This window comes from Pteropus alecto, unplaced genomic scaffold (assembly GCF_000325575.1).
Source record: "Pteropus alecto unplaced genomic scaffold, ASM32557v1 scaffold396, whole genome shotgun sequence".
NCBI classification, from domain to species: Eukaryota; Metazoa; Chordata; class Mammalia; order Chiroptera; family Pteropodidae; genus Pteropus; species Pteropus alecto.
This window is the reverse complement of record NW_006438082.1, coordinates 689819-706136: the sequence shown is the minus strand read 5'-3', so window position 1 is coordinate 706136 and position 16318 is coordinate 689819. Positions and strand designations below refer to the sequence as shown.

Here is a 16318-nt window from a genome sequence, read left to right as displayed (position 1 = left end):
TCCCGTTCGGGAGAGTGCGCCACAAGGGCTCCTGCGCTCTCACCCCCATCTCCAGGCTTTGCCTCCCCCTCCTTCTCGCCCATTCCATGACTTTCTGCCCCCACTGCGAGCGAGTCGTTCCACCATCTCCTTTCCCATTTAGCAGGAACAAGTAGGTGGGAATTATTGTCCACCCACAAAAGGGACTAGACGTTGTGTTCCTGGTCCCACAACTCATCCTAAAGAGGCTGTTCTCGTTCCCATCAGGAGCCGTGGGTAGGGGACTGTGTGTCCGGCAGCACCTGAGGCTCTTCAGTGGGAGCGCGCCCCCAGGGTCTTTGGGGGTGCAGTGGCCTCAGAATATGAGCGCTCCCCCATCCTCCCCCCTTCGCCGGCGATCTTCCAGTTACATAAGTGGAGTGGGACATAGTATGTAACGGGCTCCCATAGTCCTGGACGAGATCACCGTACCAGATGGGGCAAGTTCATCGCATCGCTATGGTTCCTGTCAGTTGCCCCTGAAAGTTTATGTTCTTTTTAGTTTGGTTATGACTCAGTCACCCAAACTGAAACTCAGGTGACTTTTACGTGGCGTGGCAATGTGTCTTTGGTTTTGCACTGAAGACTTAAGGTCATTGTGAAGAGTCTAAAAAGAGTGCCCTCACAGAGGAAACCGTTTATGACATTGCTAAGTATGGACCCGAGAAGGGGAAGCTTGCTCTGGAGCACCTCTGTGGCAGTCGCTTCTGTTGTGTGTTCCGTGTGGATCGGTCACAGCAGAAATGGGCTCCACCACAAAATTGATATTCCTGACTCATGGTCAGGCAGATGTGTGCTTCTGGTTATTTTTCCAGGAACAGGAATGGGCTTTGCGGAGCCATTCACACGTTGTGTCTGCTGTGTGGGATCAGTACCCCAAATTGTGAGATGGTAGGATCAAATTCAGGGGGTGGTTGGTGATCGTGGAACCAAACCTACCGGCGTGTGATGCTGAGTGGCTTGGACTCTGTAGGACTCTCACAAGTTGTAGGCATTTCGTTATACTGGAAAAATAAAGCATTTCGGACCTTCGTAGTAAAATTCACCATTAATAGGCAGTTATTACTCTAGAGGAGAAATTTGAGGTTTCGTGGCTGGAATTTTCATCTGGATCTCAGTGATGCAGTGAACAGTGAGATTGAGCTGACCTCTTGGGTCTTTTGAAATATGCCTGATCCTTATTAAAAATACAGGGTCTGGATTTTTTAGGTCTGTTGGGAATTTCCCCCACGGATTTAGGGAAATAGGCTTATTTATGGGCTGTTTAGTACTTCTACTTCAAATCCCGGTCAGGAAGCCTAGGAAACACTACCTTTTATTTTCTTACCCACACGTGTCAGAACCTTAAAGGGCATAATCAATCTAGTAGAAGTACAGTCGATTAGGTACGTCGCCACAGAGCACCCATTCGTGGCATGTTAGGTAGGTGGCCGATCACTGAGATACATTTCATCCACGCACACAGATACTCAAGCCTCACTTGACAAAGATACCAAGGTTTGTACATCTGAACCCGGGATGCGACAGGACAAGGGCTCTGCTTCGTTCGGCCATCCTTGGCAATGTGTTTGCCTCTTCAGATGCCCTCCAGCTAGCTGTTTGTCATACCCAAGGCCTTTAAACAGCACTGGCAGCTTCCAGAATATAGTTTCTCTGCAAAGTTCCTGGTGGCATCTGAAGTCAGCATGTCCTAACAGCTTGAAGAAACCTTTTATGGCTTTCTTGTTCATACTGGCCTATCACACCGTCCTATTTTTTATTGTTACAAACTTGCCTGGAATGCTTTAAACCTAGAGTACCAGGTCTTTGTTTCACCTGACAGCATGATGCAGTCAAACCGTGCTCCAACTTTTGTGCCGTTTGTGTGTGGAGCAGGGGGTAAGGATACAGTTTTGCATTCTATTTGCAACTTCCAGCCAGAGTCATTGTTTCTCTGCCCGCGCTGCTTCTGAGTGGCCGAATCTAGTCCGGTGGGGAGGCAAGCTGAGGAGTTTGACAGAAAAACTGGCTAGATGACTCCAATGTGATGTTGCTGCCCCTACCCACATACTCCTTCCCCCACGTGGAGATGGAATGAGAAGCTCACTTCTTTAACTAAGAATAAAGAAGAGCAGAGGTAAAATTGTTAGCTCCTGTCTCGAGGCCGTTTCCACCCGCTAATGTACCTGCCTGGGACTATTTGCATGATAAATGACGTGTCCTGGAACCAGTAATCTTTTATACAGGTGAATATCAGTGGAAATCTTTTAATTGGCTTAAGAGCAGTTTGTTGGCAGGCTGCCTGAGTATCTGTGAGGAGGAGAGAATCACCGAAAATGTTTGATATTTGGAGTAACTAGTGTTTTAAACGCACAGGAGGTAAAGAACAGTCCTAGACTGGCGGCGAGCTCCAGGGCGTGTGGCAGGAGACCTGCTTGTTTTCGCTGCCCTCTGCTATGGTGACATGCATGCAGACCAGCCTCATGTGGCCGGCAGACACAACCTTTTTTCTTGGGTAAAGCATTATTGCCGCTCCAACAGAAGGACCTTGTCCTCAATGCTTCTGTATCAGCCCTGTCCAGGCAAACTGCCATTGTCACCGCTGCGCTTCTATCTTGTTTTGGTTAGAACAGACGTAAATGGGTTCCTCTTCCTTGGGCTCACTTACACAAAGGTTGCACTCTTCCGCCTGTGCCTGCTCTCTTCTGCCTTTCTCTTGCAAGGAACCCTTACTTATTGAAAACTTAATTTGCATGTCATCGCTTTAATACTTAGTTCCACCACTTTGATGGTAGGTGGGTGTGTAGGGGACCTGAGTGGAAATGGGAATTCGGGAGGCGGGCAGGGCATCCCCACTCCCATATCAAAGCGGGGGGTGTGGCCATTCCGTTAGGGAATAAAGCCTTGGTCTTTGTAGCTGTTTCAAGTCACACTTATGTTGGGTCTGCTGGCATACGGACGTGTCCTCACTGTAGCTGTTTTGCTGTTACTGCAGAAGTCTGAACTCTCAGGAGCAAGCCTAACGGAGCGGTCACTTGTCTTCCTTACCTAAGAGCTGGGGGTGTTATATATATGGACCTGCAAATCACTGCTTTATTGGGTTGTCACTTAACTGCTCTCATTTGCTGGCTCTTTTATTCCCCCCCACACACTCTGTGAAATCTTGAGTTAATCAAAGATCTTAAACTTTCAGAGCTAGAAGGAACCTTAGTCCAGCTCCTTCAGTTTACAAGGAAAAAACAATCGTGGCTGTGAGAAGTTGTGCTTTTCTGGAGCCTCCCAGCCAGGAGACCAGTCTGATTTTTATTATGTAGCTAACTGAGTAATACTGTTACCTTGACTTTGGGGATCTCAAAGCATTCTATGACTCGACTGTTTAAGAGAATTATAAGGCCTCACTGCACCTCAATAAATAATTCTAAGGTACCATCCTGGTAGTTAGAGACCAGCCGTAAGTAAAAGACTTGGTTGGTGTTGCCCTTCCTCTGGGTTTGATTACACAAGTAATTGTTTGTGTGAATAATCTCTAAATTGTACACGCCAGGCTTTTTTTAGTCTCGAGATAAAAAAGTGCTTCTCTTGGGCCAGCAAGGTATCAGAGATTAGCTAATATAGGCCAGTTTGGGTTTTAACAAGGAAATGATGGTTATCTTAATAATGAAAAATGTAATGATAAAAGTCCTTTTTTGAACATGTGTTCAAAAGCAAAAGAGAAACTATCAAACTAATAACTCTGTCGAACATTGCAATTTACTGATCCGAGAGGCTTAAAAGTGAGTGCTCTTAGACAGACTTTTGGAGGATGGCTTTGGATCTCCCAGGGCGCTTGGTTTTCATTGGTACTGCTTTTTTCTCTCAGGGTTAAAGCTCCTTTCTTTACGTGATGTTAACAGCAGCTTGTTGCAGCTTCAGCTGCTTGAGAAAGAAGGGAGACTTTGCCTCTGGATTTCGCGTGTTCTTTTTGGGATGACATTTTAATGTTGCCTGTTCTTTTGAACATGTATTTTAATGTCGCATGTTCTCTTGAACATGTATTCTCTCCCTGATGATTTCTGTATGACATGGTACCAAAAATACCAGAGATCACTACTAACGGTACGTTTAATAATTGTCAGAGTGTCCTTCAGAGGTGACAGGACCTACGATAGTGTCGATTCTAACATGCATGAATCTTTCCTTTATTTTAGCACTGTGTGTTATGTGCCAGTAATTTGCAGTTTATCCTTTGTTTCAAGCTAGGTAAGCCGGGAAATAGCATAGTACTTTGTCTATATGTTTATCTTCGAAATGTCCCAAATAGCCCTGGGAAAAAGATCGTGCAGCACAATGGGGGCTTTCAACTTACGATTTTCTTTGTTTTAGGCTCCATAAAAATACAGACTCACCAGTTCCTGCTTTGATGTGACATGTGACTCCCCAGAATACATCTTGCTTCTGTAGACCAGCTCCAACAGGATTCCATGGTAGCTGGAATGTTAGGGCTCAGGTAAGTAACCTTCCTTTTTTTTTTTTTAGTATATGTCCTGGTTTGGCCATCTGTTTTTAAAAAAAAAAAAAGGAAAAAAACAAGTTATACTACTCTTGGACAGTATGAAAGTACCCCAAAGACTAAAGACATAACTGTGCCAAACTGTGCCATATAATAAAAAAAAGTCACTTCCCTGAGCCCTGAAAGGTCAGTTTGGGTAGGGTTACTTGGTAGCCACAGCGTGATCTGGGGGCGGGCGTCAGATTAGAGCCGGAACTGGTGATCTGCAACTTCAGTTCACCTTGAAGCAGGTCAGCTGAGCTGAGAGCGCTTTGACTGAGCTCTTCACCTGCCGCTGCTGCTTTTGCCCAGTGGTCTTCAGCATGGTACTTTTGTTTGCTTTGGTTTTGGGTAAATGACTTCCTGGTCAACGTTAGCGAGCAGTGGTAATGTATTTTCAGATGTGGGAACTGCCGTGTGGTCCCCTAGAAGGACGGCCTCCTGAAAGCTGTCACAGAACAGGGGAGCCCATGGCTCATGGCATGTGCTTGCTGCACTCCTCCCACGGGAACTAAAGAGAGCACCCAGACTCACACCTGGCTCTTGAGACTAGAGCAGAGTGAATGCCTTTTGAAAAGCTCGGGATCCGAGCCACTGGAGGTCTGACACCCAGGCGCTCTGTCAGCCGCACTTTTGGCTGCTTTGGCACCATTGTGTGGACCTCCAGTTGGTAACAGTGAGTGGTTCCTTAACTTCTCTGCTGGCAGGCTCAATATCTCAAGCTTTTTAAAAATCAGTGGTCACTCCGCATTTGATGTTTTGACACCTGGATTTCAAACATTCCACGTGGTAAGGGCAGAACATTCTCACCGAATTTCTCCATTTCTTTTCCTAAGAAAAAAATGTGAGTTTACACATATGCTGCCGTTGAGATTCCAGCTGAGACCCCCAGGTAGCACTTTGTCGTGTCTCTCTAGAGGTTTCTGACACCTCAGCCTAAAGCCGCGCGGACATCCATAACAGCTCATTTGAGGACCGTGTGAGGGGCAGGGTTTGGGCGGAGGAGAAGAGAAGATGTGGAAGGAAGGGGAGAGCATCACACTGCCTCCAGGTCCCAAATTTGGTTTCACTCCTGATCCTGTGACTCAGATTGTCATTCCCCCTTGCTGCGGGATGTGCCCTGGGCCCTGCTGACAGGACGTTCTTTGTCCGCCACGTGTTTATGCTGGTGGGAGTTGTGTGGCTGGCGCTTTGTGCATTGTCTCAAATTGTGTGGACTAAATGTAAGACGGGCAGTGACTGGGTTTCTTCTGGTCGACGATAGGCCTGGGGGGCGGTTAGTGTTTTTAATAGTCTTTTTCTAAGATTACAATTGGATTTTATAAAGCAGGCAGTGGTGACTTTATATAATTCCTTCTAAGAAATATAGAAGAGATGTTTTTAAAAAATATTTCTCAGTACTTATGAATGGGAAAGACACGGCCATTTGAGCTTCAGGGAACTTTGAAGGGAGTTTTCAAAGGACAGAATCTGTCTTTAGTAGATACGTGCTTATAGCTTATCATTTTTCTTCTTTTCCTTTTTAAGAAATTATAAAAATAATACGTGCTTTCATGGAAAAGTCAAACCATTTCAAAATATATTAAGTAAAAAAATGAAAGCTCCCTGTTACTCTCTGTGCCCACCACCCAGAGTAACCACTGTTTGCCTGTTCTCAGGCTATACGAATATGCACTTTTTGCGTTTTTAACAAAAGGGGGATGGTACTACCCATATTCAGCATCTGGCCATATGACACATTTCTGTCTGCCTCTTTTTTGTTAAATAGCAGCATGATCTGTTGCCGACTTACTGTCATGCATTGTCCCCCAATGGTTTTCCCCATGCTTTACTATTAAAGATACTGCTGCATTAAACTTCCACACGTGCCAGTGTTTTTGAAGGACGCTGCCTGGACTTGGAGTTGCTGGTGGGTACCACCACATTGCCTTCCAAAATGGCTATCCCAGTTCCCACGACAGTCAGAGCAGGTGCCACCTCCCCACACCCTCCTACAATTGGATAGTCATCTTTTAAATTTGTGCTACTTGGGTTATTACTGAGGCCGAACCTCAGTTATCATTTGCCATTTGTATCTGGTCTTTGCGAAGTGCCTATTCATGTTCTGCATTCATTCTTCCATTGGGATATTTTTAAGTCGATTTGTAAGAACTCTTAATGTATTAAGGATATTAATTTTCTGTTATCATGCAGATATTTTTCCCACTTTGTTCCAGATCTTTTGATTCTGTTTGTCTTTTTGATATATAACATTTCTCTTATGATTTTTTCTTTTGCTTTTATACTTGGAAAATCCTTTCTTACTCTAAGAATATGTCAGTGTACATCTGTATTTTCTTCCTAAAAAACTTGACGTACTATATTCGTGCATACATATTTGATATATACAGAAGGATCTTATAGGTAAGTTATCCTGTGTTTTTTGTATGGTTTTCAAAATACCTACATTTGTATTTAACTTCAGTGTGGGGTGAGGTCTAGAGCCCACTTAGTCAGTCGCATCATAGTCATTTGGTGAGCCGGTTATCTGATCTTCACCTTTATCATCGCTGACTTCAGGTGAACAAAGCATTCTTACTTTTTTCTTTCTGAATTTTTTCTTTGTAAGGCTCGATGGCAAGTTTGTCAGCAGATAATCATTTATTCATTCATCTCACAAATATTCGAGCCCCTGCTTTGAGCCAGGGGCTATGCTGGGCCCTGCAGGTGCTGCCGCCTTCTTGACTGGGGGCAGGGCTACAGAAGTCGTGACGTGACGTCAGTGGCGTGGCTACAGAGCTCATTTTGGAAGATTCAAGAAAAGAGTGGATCAAAAGTAGGTTTTAGATAAACTAGGAGGAATCCAGAGGGGCTGAGTGTGTGTTTAATTCTGACATAAAGTTAGAACTTTAGGGTAGACTGCAACATAAAGCATAGTTTGTTTTATAACTCACGTAATTGCAGGCTGATTTTTGTCTTGAATTATGATGAGGGCTTTTTGCTGTTGAAACAGTTCTATATTCAGCTAGCTTGGTTGTTATGATAGAATAAAAGTTGCGTACTGATAAAAATGGTAATTTTCTTCTATGATGATTTTGAAGCGCTTCTGTAAAAGCTGATAAAAATAAAGACAGGCTTTTGGTGAATATGTTCTTAGGGGAACAAGTGCAATTTTTTACAACTTGCATCATTTAAATCTAATAAGTACCCTCAAAACTGAAGTGGCGTTCTGATTTGGGTTGAAAATATTTTTTACTTAAAGAAGGGATATAAATGACTTGTGATTAAGGGAAAGGCTTCTTGTATAAGGCTGATTTTTTAAAAAGTGATTTCTTGAATAGTTAGGTATATAGTACAGAATGAGAAAGGTAGTATAAAAAGGTTAGGTGGTAAAAGATCTCCTCGCTACTTTGTCCCCCAATAGTCATTTCTCTCCCTGGAGGCAGCCATCGTTACCAGTTTCTCATTAATCTGTGTGCGTGTGTGTGTAATTTTTCACTTATGGTAAAACATACATAACATCAAATTTACCATTTTACCCATTTTAAGTGTACAGTTTAGTGACATTAAATACATTCTCATTGTCGTGCAGCCATCACCACTATGCATTTCCAGAACCCTTTTCATCTTGCAAAAGTGAAACTGTCCCCATTAAACTTAACATAACTCCCCATTCCTCCTTCCTCCCCCGGCCCCTAGCAATCTCCCTTTTACTTTCCGTCTCTATGAAATTGACTATTCTAGATACCTCATATTATGTATTTCATATATGTGTTTATGTACACCTTTTATTTGTGTATATGCAAGCCAGATGTGTGTGTGTGTGTGTATTTACACAAAGAATAAAATACTGCGCACATTTGTGAAGTTTGCTCTTTTTCGTTAATGTATCAGGTCATCATCGGTTCCTATAGAGCCATGTCATTCTTTTTAAGGGTGAGGTTAGTAGTCCATTATATGGATGCACCATAATTTATTTAACTGATTTTCTGTTGATACGTTTCTAGTGTTAACTTCGTTAACGCTGTAATTAAGAGTCTTTTACATATACCGTTTTGTTCATGGCCAAGTTTATAGGAGAAATTCCTAGGGATGAGACTTGCTGGGTCAAAGGGTATATGCATTTTAAACTTTGATAGATATTGCTGAATCAAAGGTGGCCTTTTAATTGCACAGTTATAAAGAAAAGACTACATGTGAGTAGATAAGCCTACAAATTTATGATTGCAAGGCTGTTTGTAGAGATTAGAGAGCTGTTAATTAGGCCAGGAAGACAGTTTTTAGCAGTTAGTGCTAGAAAGCAAAACTTCAGAAGCTTCCATTTCATCAGACGTGACCTCGTGTGAGCAGAACCTGTGAGGCAAGACCCTTTACTTGGCAAGAGGAACTTCAGCCCGTTCTCATTTGTGAATCTTCAGGAAAATGGAGCATTTTTATTCGGTGCTGTTCTAAGTTGCAGTGGCTTCTTGGGACTCAGGGTTGAAGAGTCTCCGCACCTGCTGGGCCTTCTGTCCCATTTGAATTGTACTGTGCGTAAGGGATAGCATCCTGGGTGTAGTCAGGACCAGGCAGCTGTTGCTTCGTTTCTCTTCTGCTGTTGTACTCTTTATATAGCAGTACTTCACTCATTCGTTTCCCCTATTCTAATTGAGTATCTATTAGTCCTACCTACTAGGGACTGTCCCTCCTCTGAGTGATCTTACGGACTAAAGGAAGGTCCAGACAGGCAAACAGGCCATTACTTTACAAGGGGCTAAATGCCACGATGGAGAAGTACTGGTCGCTGAGGGAGCACATAAACATTAGAGCAGGGGTCCCCAACCCCTAGGCCGCAGACAAGTCCATGGCGTGTGGCCTGTTAGGAACTGGGCTGCACAGCAGGAGGTGAGTGGCAGGCAAACGAGCGAAGCTTCATCTGTATTTGCCTTCTCAGCTCCACCTCAGATCATCGGGCGTTAGATTCTCATAGGAGCACTGGTCCCTGGCGCCAAAAAGGTTGGGGACCGCTGCATTAGAGGGGTCCCACCTAGACATGGAGTTGGGGTCAGGGAAGGGACTTCTTTGAAAAGCGACGCCCAAGACCTGAACGATAAGGCAATGTCAGCTAGTCCCAGAGAAAGTGTGAGTGGAAGAGAGACCAGCATGTATGGAGGCTCAGACCAGAGAGGACTGTTGGGCCGGGTCTGAGGAGTTTGGAGTGCGTGGCGAGGCCAGAAGAGCAAGCCAGGCTGCGGGGCTGGGCGCAGTTCCGTTTGCGGGGTGCACAGGTAGGAGATCTGACACAGCCATGCCAGCCGTGCTCAGTAGGCTCGGCTTTCCTTCCAAGCCGCCTCAAGCCCTGAGATGGCCCTGAGCCCCAGCAGGTTCTGCAAAGTACTCTGGCTATCCACCCTGTCCCCTTGTCACCCATCAGTGCCCTGGAGGCTGTCTGTCCTGACTTCTCGCCTACCCACCAAGCCCCCAGGGCTTCCACTCCAAGTCTCTTCATGGAACCTTCTCTCCACTTCCTTCCCTCCACTTCTGCCCCAGGAGACCCCAGGGGACCCATGAGGAGAGGGCTTCCCCTTCTCCAACACGCTTCAGTCCCTGATAGTCAATACTGAAGGGGAGGGCAGGAGCTGGCATGGCACGCGAGTCAGCTGTGGTACCAAACACACTGCTTAGTTCTTCTGACTTTTTAAAATTATTTTTTTAGCAAGACTTTCATGGTGAAGGAAGCAGTGTGTAAGCAAGCTTGCTCCTGGCTTGTGAAGGACCAGGTCCACCCCGATGAGCCACGATAGACGGCCCCGCTGCAGTCCCTGCAAGCCTGGGCTGGGGAGGTGGGATCTGAGCCCTCAGTCGCCGGTCCTCCGTGTGCCTGCCTGTGAGATCCTGCCGCCCCACAGTCTTCCCTGGCCTCTTCCTCCCTGGCCTCTACTCTCTGCTCACGTGCTACTTTCCACTCGGACTTCGGAGATGTTAGCAGTCTGTCCAATTTACGCCAGCCTCCTTTTTTGGAACTCAAATGCGACAGCTCCAGCAAAATCCCAGCCCGTGGTTGCAGTTGGTGCCGTGCCTCCCCAAGGTAGCCTGTTCCCCAAAGGTGACCGGGATACTGTCCATGCAAGCTTTGTGCTATGTTACACATGACCGCGATAGAACATGTGAAAGTGGTTTTGCAAAGTGACAGGGTGGTAACGTTCTGAAACTCACTCTTTTTACTCAGTACTTGGCTTTTGAGCCTGGTCCACCTTCATTCGATGCACACCTTCATTCATTTAACATGCCTCCTTGTACTGCAGAAACATCTTCACAGCAGAAGCCCCACCAGAGCCCTAAGGGAGAACGGAATCGTAGTGAAATGAGGATTGACATCTGGTTTATGTTTACATCCTTTGCTCCTATTAACCGAGAAGATATTTTTATTTCTGTTTGTTGAAACTTTCCACAAAAAAAAAGGCATCCATTTTCTAGACTTATTAATACGGCGGTTCGAAGGTTTTATTTTTAGATTTGAAAGAAAGCAAAGCAGGCTTCTGAGATATGCACATTTCGCTTCGTTCCCATCTCTTTTGCCACATTCCACAGTGCTGCTAAAACAACTCGAGCACTTTTAAGCGTGAGCTGACTTTCTACGTGTGAGTTATTTTTGAAAATACTAAAGCGTTTTGGGTTTTCTGGGGCTTCTAGTGGTTCTCAAGTTTTGACATTACTTTGATAAGTTGTCTTTTAAATTTGTCTACACATATTTAGTAACTTATTTTTTAAATGTAAATTTTCGCATTTCTGGTTTTTGTGTTTTTGTAAACAACAGAAGGTATTAGTCCATATTAAGTACTAATTTGCTCTAATATTTTCAGCTGTTTTGGAAGTACACTTGGCAAAAAAATAGACAAACATCTGTAGTTATGACAGTTTGTCTTTTGTTCCTTTAAACTCCAGAGTAAATCTAGTGAATTTTTTTCTAGGCTTGTAAGAACGTGGGAATGATTAAAGTCGTCATAATACTTAAGTGGTTAGGGAAGGTTGAAAATCTTTTTTTAAGTGGTATCACCCTATAAAAAATGTTATTGTGGTTTGTAAACAACTGTATAAAATTTCTTAGCCATTCTTCCAGATTGTTTAAGACAAAGCAAACAAACAAAACATAGTATTTATTAAGCTCTTTTTTTAATTATAGAAGTAAAACATCATTGTGAACAATTTAGATGCATATGGAAATCTCTCTAGAAATTCCACCGTGCGGAGGAAACTGGTCTTACTATTTGCTGTGTATCTTTCTAGACCAAAGGCTCTGACTCAGGATTGAGAATTCAGGGGTTCTGTGACCTTGGACGAGAGAAGCACTTGATCTTTATTTTCACCCACTTGTCATTGAAAATTCAGATTTCCTTCAGATGACGAATGTAGGCAACACCACGGTAGTGTTCAGAGTACATGTGACTTTGTTACCAACAGAAGACAAAGATGATTTCATATCATATTATAGTTACAGATGTTTTGAGATATCCTTCGTGCTCTTCACTGCTTCAAACTTGGGTGTTTACTAGACCCACCTCTAGACCTGGTCATTTAATGGTTTACTAAAGACGCACCTGTTACTCTGGCTCTGATTCGAAGTATGTTGTTAATCAGTGTCTATGCATTTTATCTTATGCATTTTAAAACATTCTTCCGAGGAGGTCTAGAAAGCCAAAAGGGTCCATGGCAGAAAAAGATAAAGAATGCCTATCGTGTATATCATACAGCTGCAAATGGAAGAACAGCCAGCAATTGAGTAGTCAGCGTGTGGGGGAAAGAGACCAGGGAAAGCCCTGGAGCACAGGTGCAACGAAGGGCGGTAAAACATTTAAAGCCTAGTTCAAGTTATTATATCAAATATTTTTATGAACGCATTCAGTGTTGTACAGATACCGTGTAAAGTGTAATGCAACCAAAACTTTAAGAATTGCTCATATTGTCTACGGCCACGCCATCCTGAACAAGCCCGACCCCGCTTATCTCGGAAGCTCAGCAGGGTCAGGCCTGGTTAGTACTTGGATGGGAGACCACCTAGGAAGACCAGCTGCTGTAGGCATAAAAAAATTAAAAAATAAGGGATCGTAAGGTGACAAGGTCCTTGCAATCTGCGAGGTCAACCAAGGGTTGCCTTGCCTAAAAAAAAAAAGAAAGAAAGAAAAATTCTTCATGCCACATAAATTGCTTAGAAAATAATAGCCGAAAAGTTACCTTTGCTGTTGGCATTTTAAACATCCTTTTAGAGTCTTCTATATGCACTCGCATGCATGCATACGTATTGTTTTAGATAAATGGGATCATATAGTATGTGCTGTTGTAATTTGCCCTCTTTCCTCAATGAGATGCTGTAGATATCTGTCCATGTGAGTAAAAATAGATTTATATCATCAGTTTTCCCTAAAACGAAAGTAACTTTATTGTCTAATTATGAAAGTAATATCTATTTGATGAAAATTTTTTTTAGAAAATAGAGAAAGGAAAAGAATTGCTCATAAATCTGCTATCTACAGATAGATAACATCTAAATAAGGCCTTTACACCATCATTTTTAATGACCACGTGACATTTCATTGGTGGCTGTGTCTTGATTTAATTAGGGGAGTTTCTATTGTTTCTGCATTTTCATTGCTCTGAATGGCAGGTCCGGCTGTGTGCTGATGAGCCCGCTCTGTGCCCACATCTTCAGGCTCCCTCTTGAGCCCCACACTGGGTGACCGCTTCCGTATTCCTTCTGAGATGCTCGTGGACGTCTCACACTTAACAAGCCCCAAACAGAACTCTCGCTTTTTTCCCCATTCAAATCTGCTTCTCCTCCTGTCTCTTCTATCTCTGTAAACAGCATCAACATCCGCCCAGTTACCAATCAGAAATTCTAGGAGTTGTCCTTAATTCTGCTCTTTTCCTCGCCTTCCTCTAATACACCAGCAAATCCTGTGGGGCTCTCCATTTAAAAGGCACCCCAGACCCATCTCCATGGCTAAGACCATCCAAGCCACAAGTCACCTTTCAGGTGGATGCAGCAGGACTTCGGGTGATCTATTTTGCAGCTTCCTCAGTGACACTCGTGAAACAGTACACATTTCATTAGACTATTTGTTATAATGGCACCCAAATCCCACCTAAATGATGGGATTGTTCCACATTTAGTAACTTTTTCATCTGGCCAATACAGTTCACTTTGAGTACTGAGTTCCTTGCTGCCCCATGCTGAAGGATCTGCAGTTCATCAGGCTGTCATCCAGCCACACACTCCACATCGGAGTCAGGTGTCTGTGGTACCCCAGGCACTGCGGTAGGCAGGCTGTAGGGTGACCGAGACAAACTGGTGGTACCTTTCTGCATGGAGCGTAAGTTTGGTGGGAGAGACGGACTTTAAATAATTCACAAGTAATTATATAATTACAGAGGGTTAAGTGCTCTGAAGGACAAGTATGGGGGCGCTCGCTGTGATCAAGTGTGATCAAGTGGGGGAACAGCCAGCCTTGAGAGGGGTAAGGAAGCCTGCCCTAAGGAGGCAGTGCCAAAGCCTGGGACCAAGCGAGGAGCAGAAGGATTGGGCAAGGTGCAGAGTGGAAGCGGGCTTCTCCAAAGCAGAGCAGGGGTGGGGGTAAGGGTGACAGATGTGGGCAGAGAGGTTGACAGGGTGGGTGCAGGGTTTTCGATGTTAACGGCAGAGCAGTAGGAAACTATCGAGGGTTGGGTTCTTTGGATTTTGAGTTTTTATCAAAATGTTACAGCCACTCAATAACATAAACTCTCTCAAAAGAGATTATGGTGAAAACAACAATCTACCCCTTCCCCTTCCTGTTCCGCGCGATCCAGAGATGACAGCTTTTAACCATTTCCACTTTTAGTTTCTCTGATGGTTACCTTAAAAACTAAATCATATGCTTATACATCTTTCTTGATGTGCCAACTCGAGGGAATTATATTCGTTCCCTGAAATGAAAGAGGACGACTTGGCTTGTATCACTTCCCATGTTGAGATTCATATTCACATTTTCTCTGTAACTTTAAACAGTGGTTCCTGTTCCGTCAACTTTAGTCCATATGGCACTTCCCCTCTGTATAAAGTAACGACATTAATGACCCTGCTTTTCCTCCCACAATCCCCACTTCTGCCTCCTAAAAGCTGTACTTGGTCATTCCCATAACCGGTCGTTAACGGTTATGCTCTGCCCTGCGGCCACATCCAGTGGTTGTAGGGTAATTCTAAAGTTGAAAACCACTCAACATCATTGACATTTTTTATACATATGTAAATATTGTTTACCACAAGGCCTCACAGTGAATGTGAGGATTACATTTTCTTCTTTATAGATCTAGAGTCACAATCGCTGGACCACTCAAAGGAGAATGACCAATAAAGGTCAAATAGTTTCTCTTTTCTTTACACACTATTGCTTGCTTAAAATTCTTGCCAGAATGTAACCTGCTTCATATTTGGACCTTGGCTTTCTTGTACAGCTCTTCGTTTTCCCCACTGTTTCTGATTGCTTTTCATAGTATTCCCTGATTGTGTTGTAAAATCCTCTCAACCGTGCTATTTCTTTCCTGTGATTCTGCATTTGTCACCCCCAGAGGCCTTCCTCTCAGAGCTCTCTGTCCTCCTGCATTCTGAACAAGTATTTGCTCTGTGAGGTTGTACACAGCTGCTGCCTGGGTCACCCCTTCACTGAGCTCTTGGATTGGAGCCCCTGTGTCCCAGGACCTGGACCTGTATCTTTTACTTGGTTTAAATAACTTGCTCTAAGATAGGGTGCGTGAGTAGTAAACTGTAGTGGACGCTATTGTGGCTTGCCTGGGTCCCTTTTCCACAGAACTCTGGTATTAGTCATCTTTCTACCTTATTCTCAACTCCCGCAAGGATCCTGAAGTCATTTCACACATTTCATTCCCTTGGCAACTATTATTGGTCAAGGTTGGACCTGTGGTCTCAGTTGGTCCACGCAGACTGAAGGGAAGGGCTTCAGTGGCGCATTCAGGGGCAGCTGTCTTTCCCTCACTGGAAGTAAATAGGAAGGTGCCGCTGGCAGCTCTGGTGTAACCTCAGACCAAGGGACCAATCCTAAGGACAGCGCTTCCTCACCAAGGGTGGTGGCATAGGGACACAGGAGGAACCTGGGGCCTGCCCCAGCTCTGGGATTCCAGCTATGCAAGAGAATACGTTTTCTTACTGTGTACGCCGGTTTGAGTTGGCTTTTCTGTTACTTGTGGCCAAAAGCACTGTAACAGACATGTCTTCTGAGTCTCGGCATTTCCGAAATGTCTTCTGCTCTTCTACTCTATTGGCTAAGCATAGGAGTCCAAGTTGAAAGTCACCTTCCCTCCTAACTTTGAAAGCGTCGGTCCCATTGTCTTCTAGTATGCAGAGTCAGTAATGAAACATACTGATGCCAATCTAGTTGTGGTTCTTTTATAGGTGGCCTTCTTTTCTTCCTTCTTCCCTAGAAAAATTTTCGGACCTTGTCTTTTTCTTTAGTGTCCTGAAATTTCATGAGAACGTGTTTAAAGTTGTGTCTTTTCATTCACTCAGAATGCTTGCGTCTCTTGTGAACTCTTTTAATATGCTCGCTTCCATCCTTTCATTTGCTTTCTTATGGAGACTCTCGTTAGGTTAATTTTGGACTTCGTATATAGGTCCCCTGTCTTGACCCATCCTTTCTCATGGTTCCTTTTTTCCCCCTCTAAATTTTAGAAGATCTCCTAGACTTTATTTTGTGTCCCTTCTGTTAAATTCTTTATTTCAGCCAAATCTTTTTTTCTAATTTATTGTGAAGCCTGTGTGCCCACTGTGTAGATTCAACAATTGTT

At 44.0% G+C, this 16318-nt stretch overlaps 1 protein-coding gene across 1 annotated transcript in view; it reads left to right on the top strand.

Annotated features, from left to right (window-relative positions):
• Nucleotides 1-4362: 4362 nt before the first annotated feature.
• Nucleotides 4363-16318, top strand: part of MECP2 (methyl-CpG binding protein 2) — a 49683-nt gene continuing 37727 nt past the window's right edge. Inside the window, exon 1 of the mRNA XM_006915319.3 lies at nucleotides 4363-4483. Within this exon, the coding sequence (XP_006915381.1) occupies nucleotides 4458-4483 (26 nt within the window). The 5' untranslated portion in view covers nucleotides 4363-4457. The remainder of the gene's footprint in view (nucleotides 4484-16318) is intronic.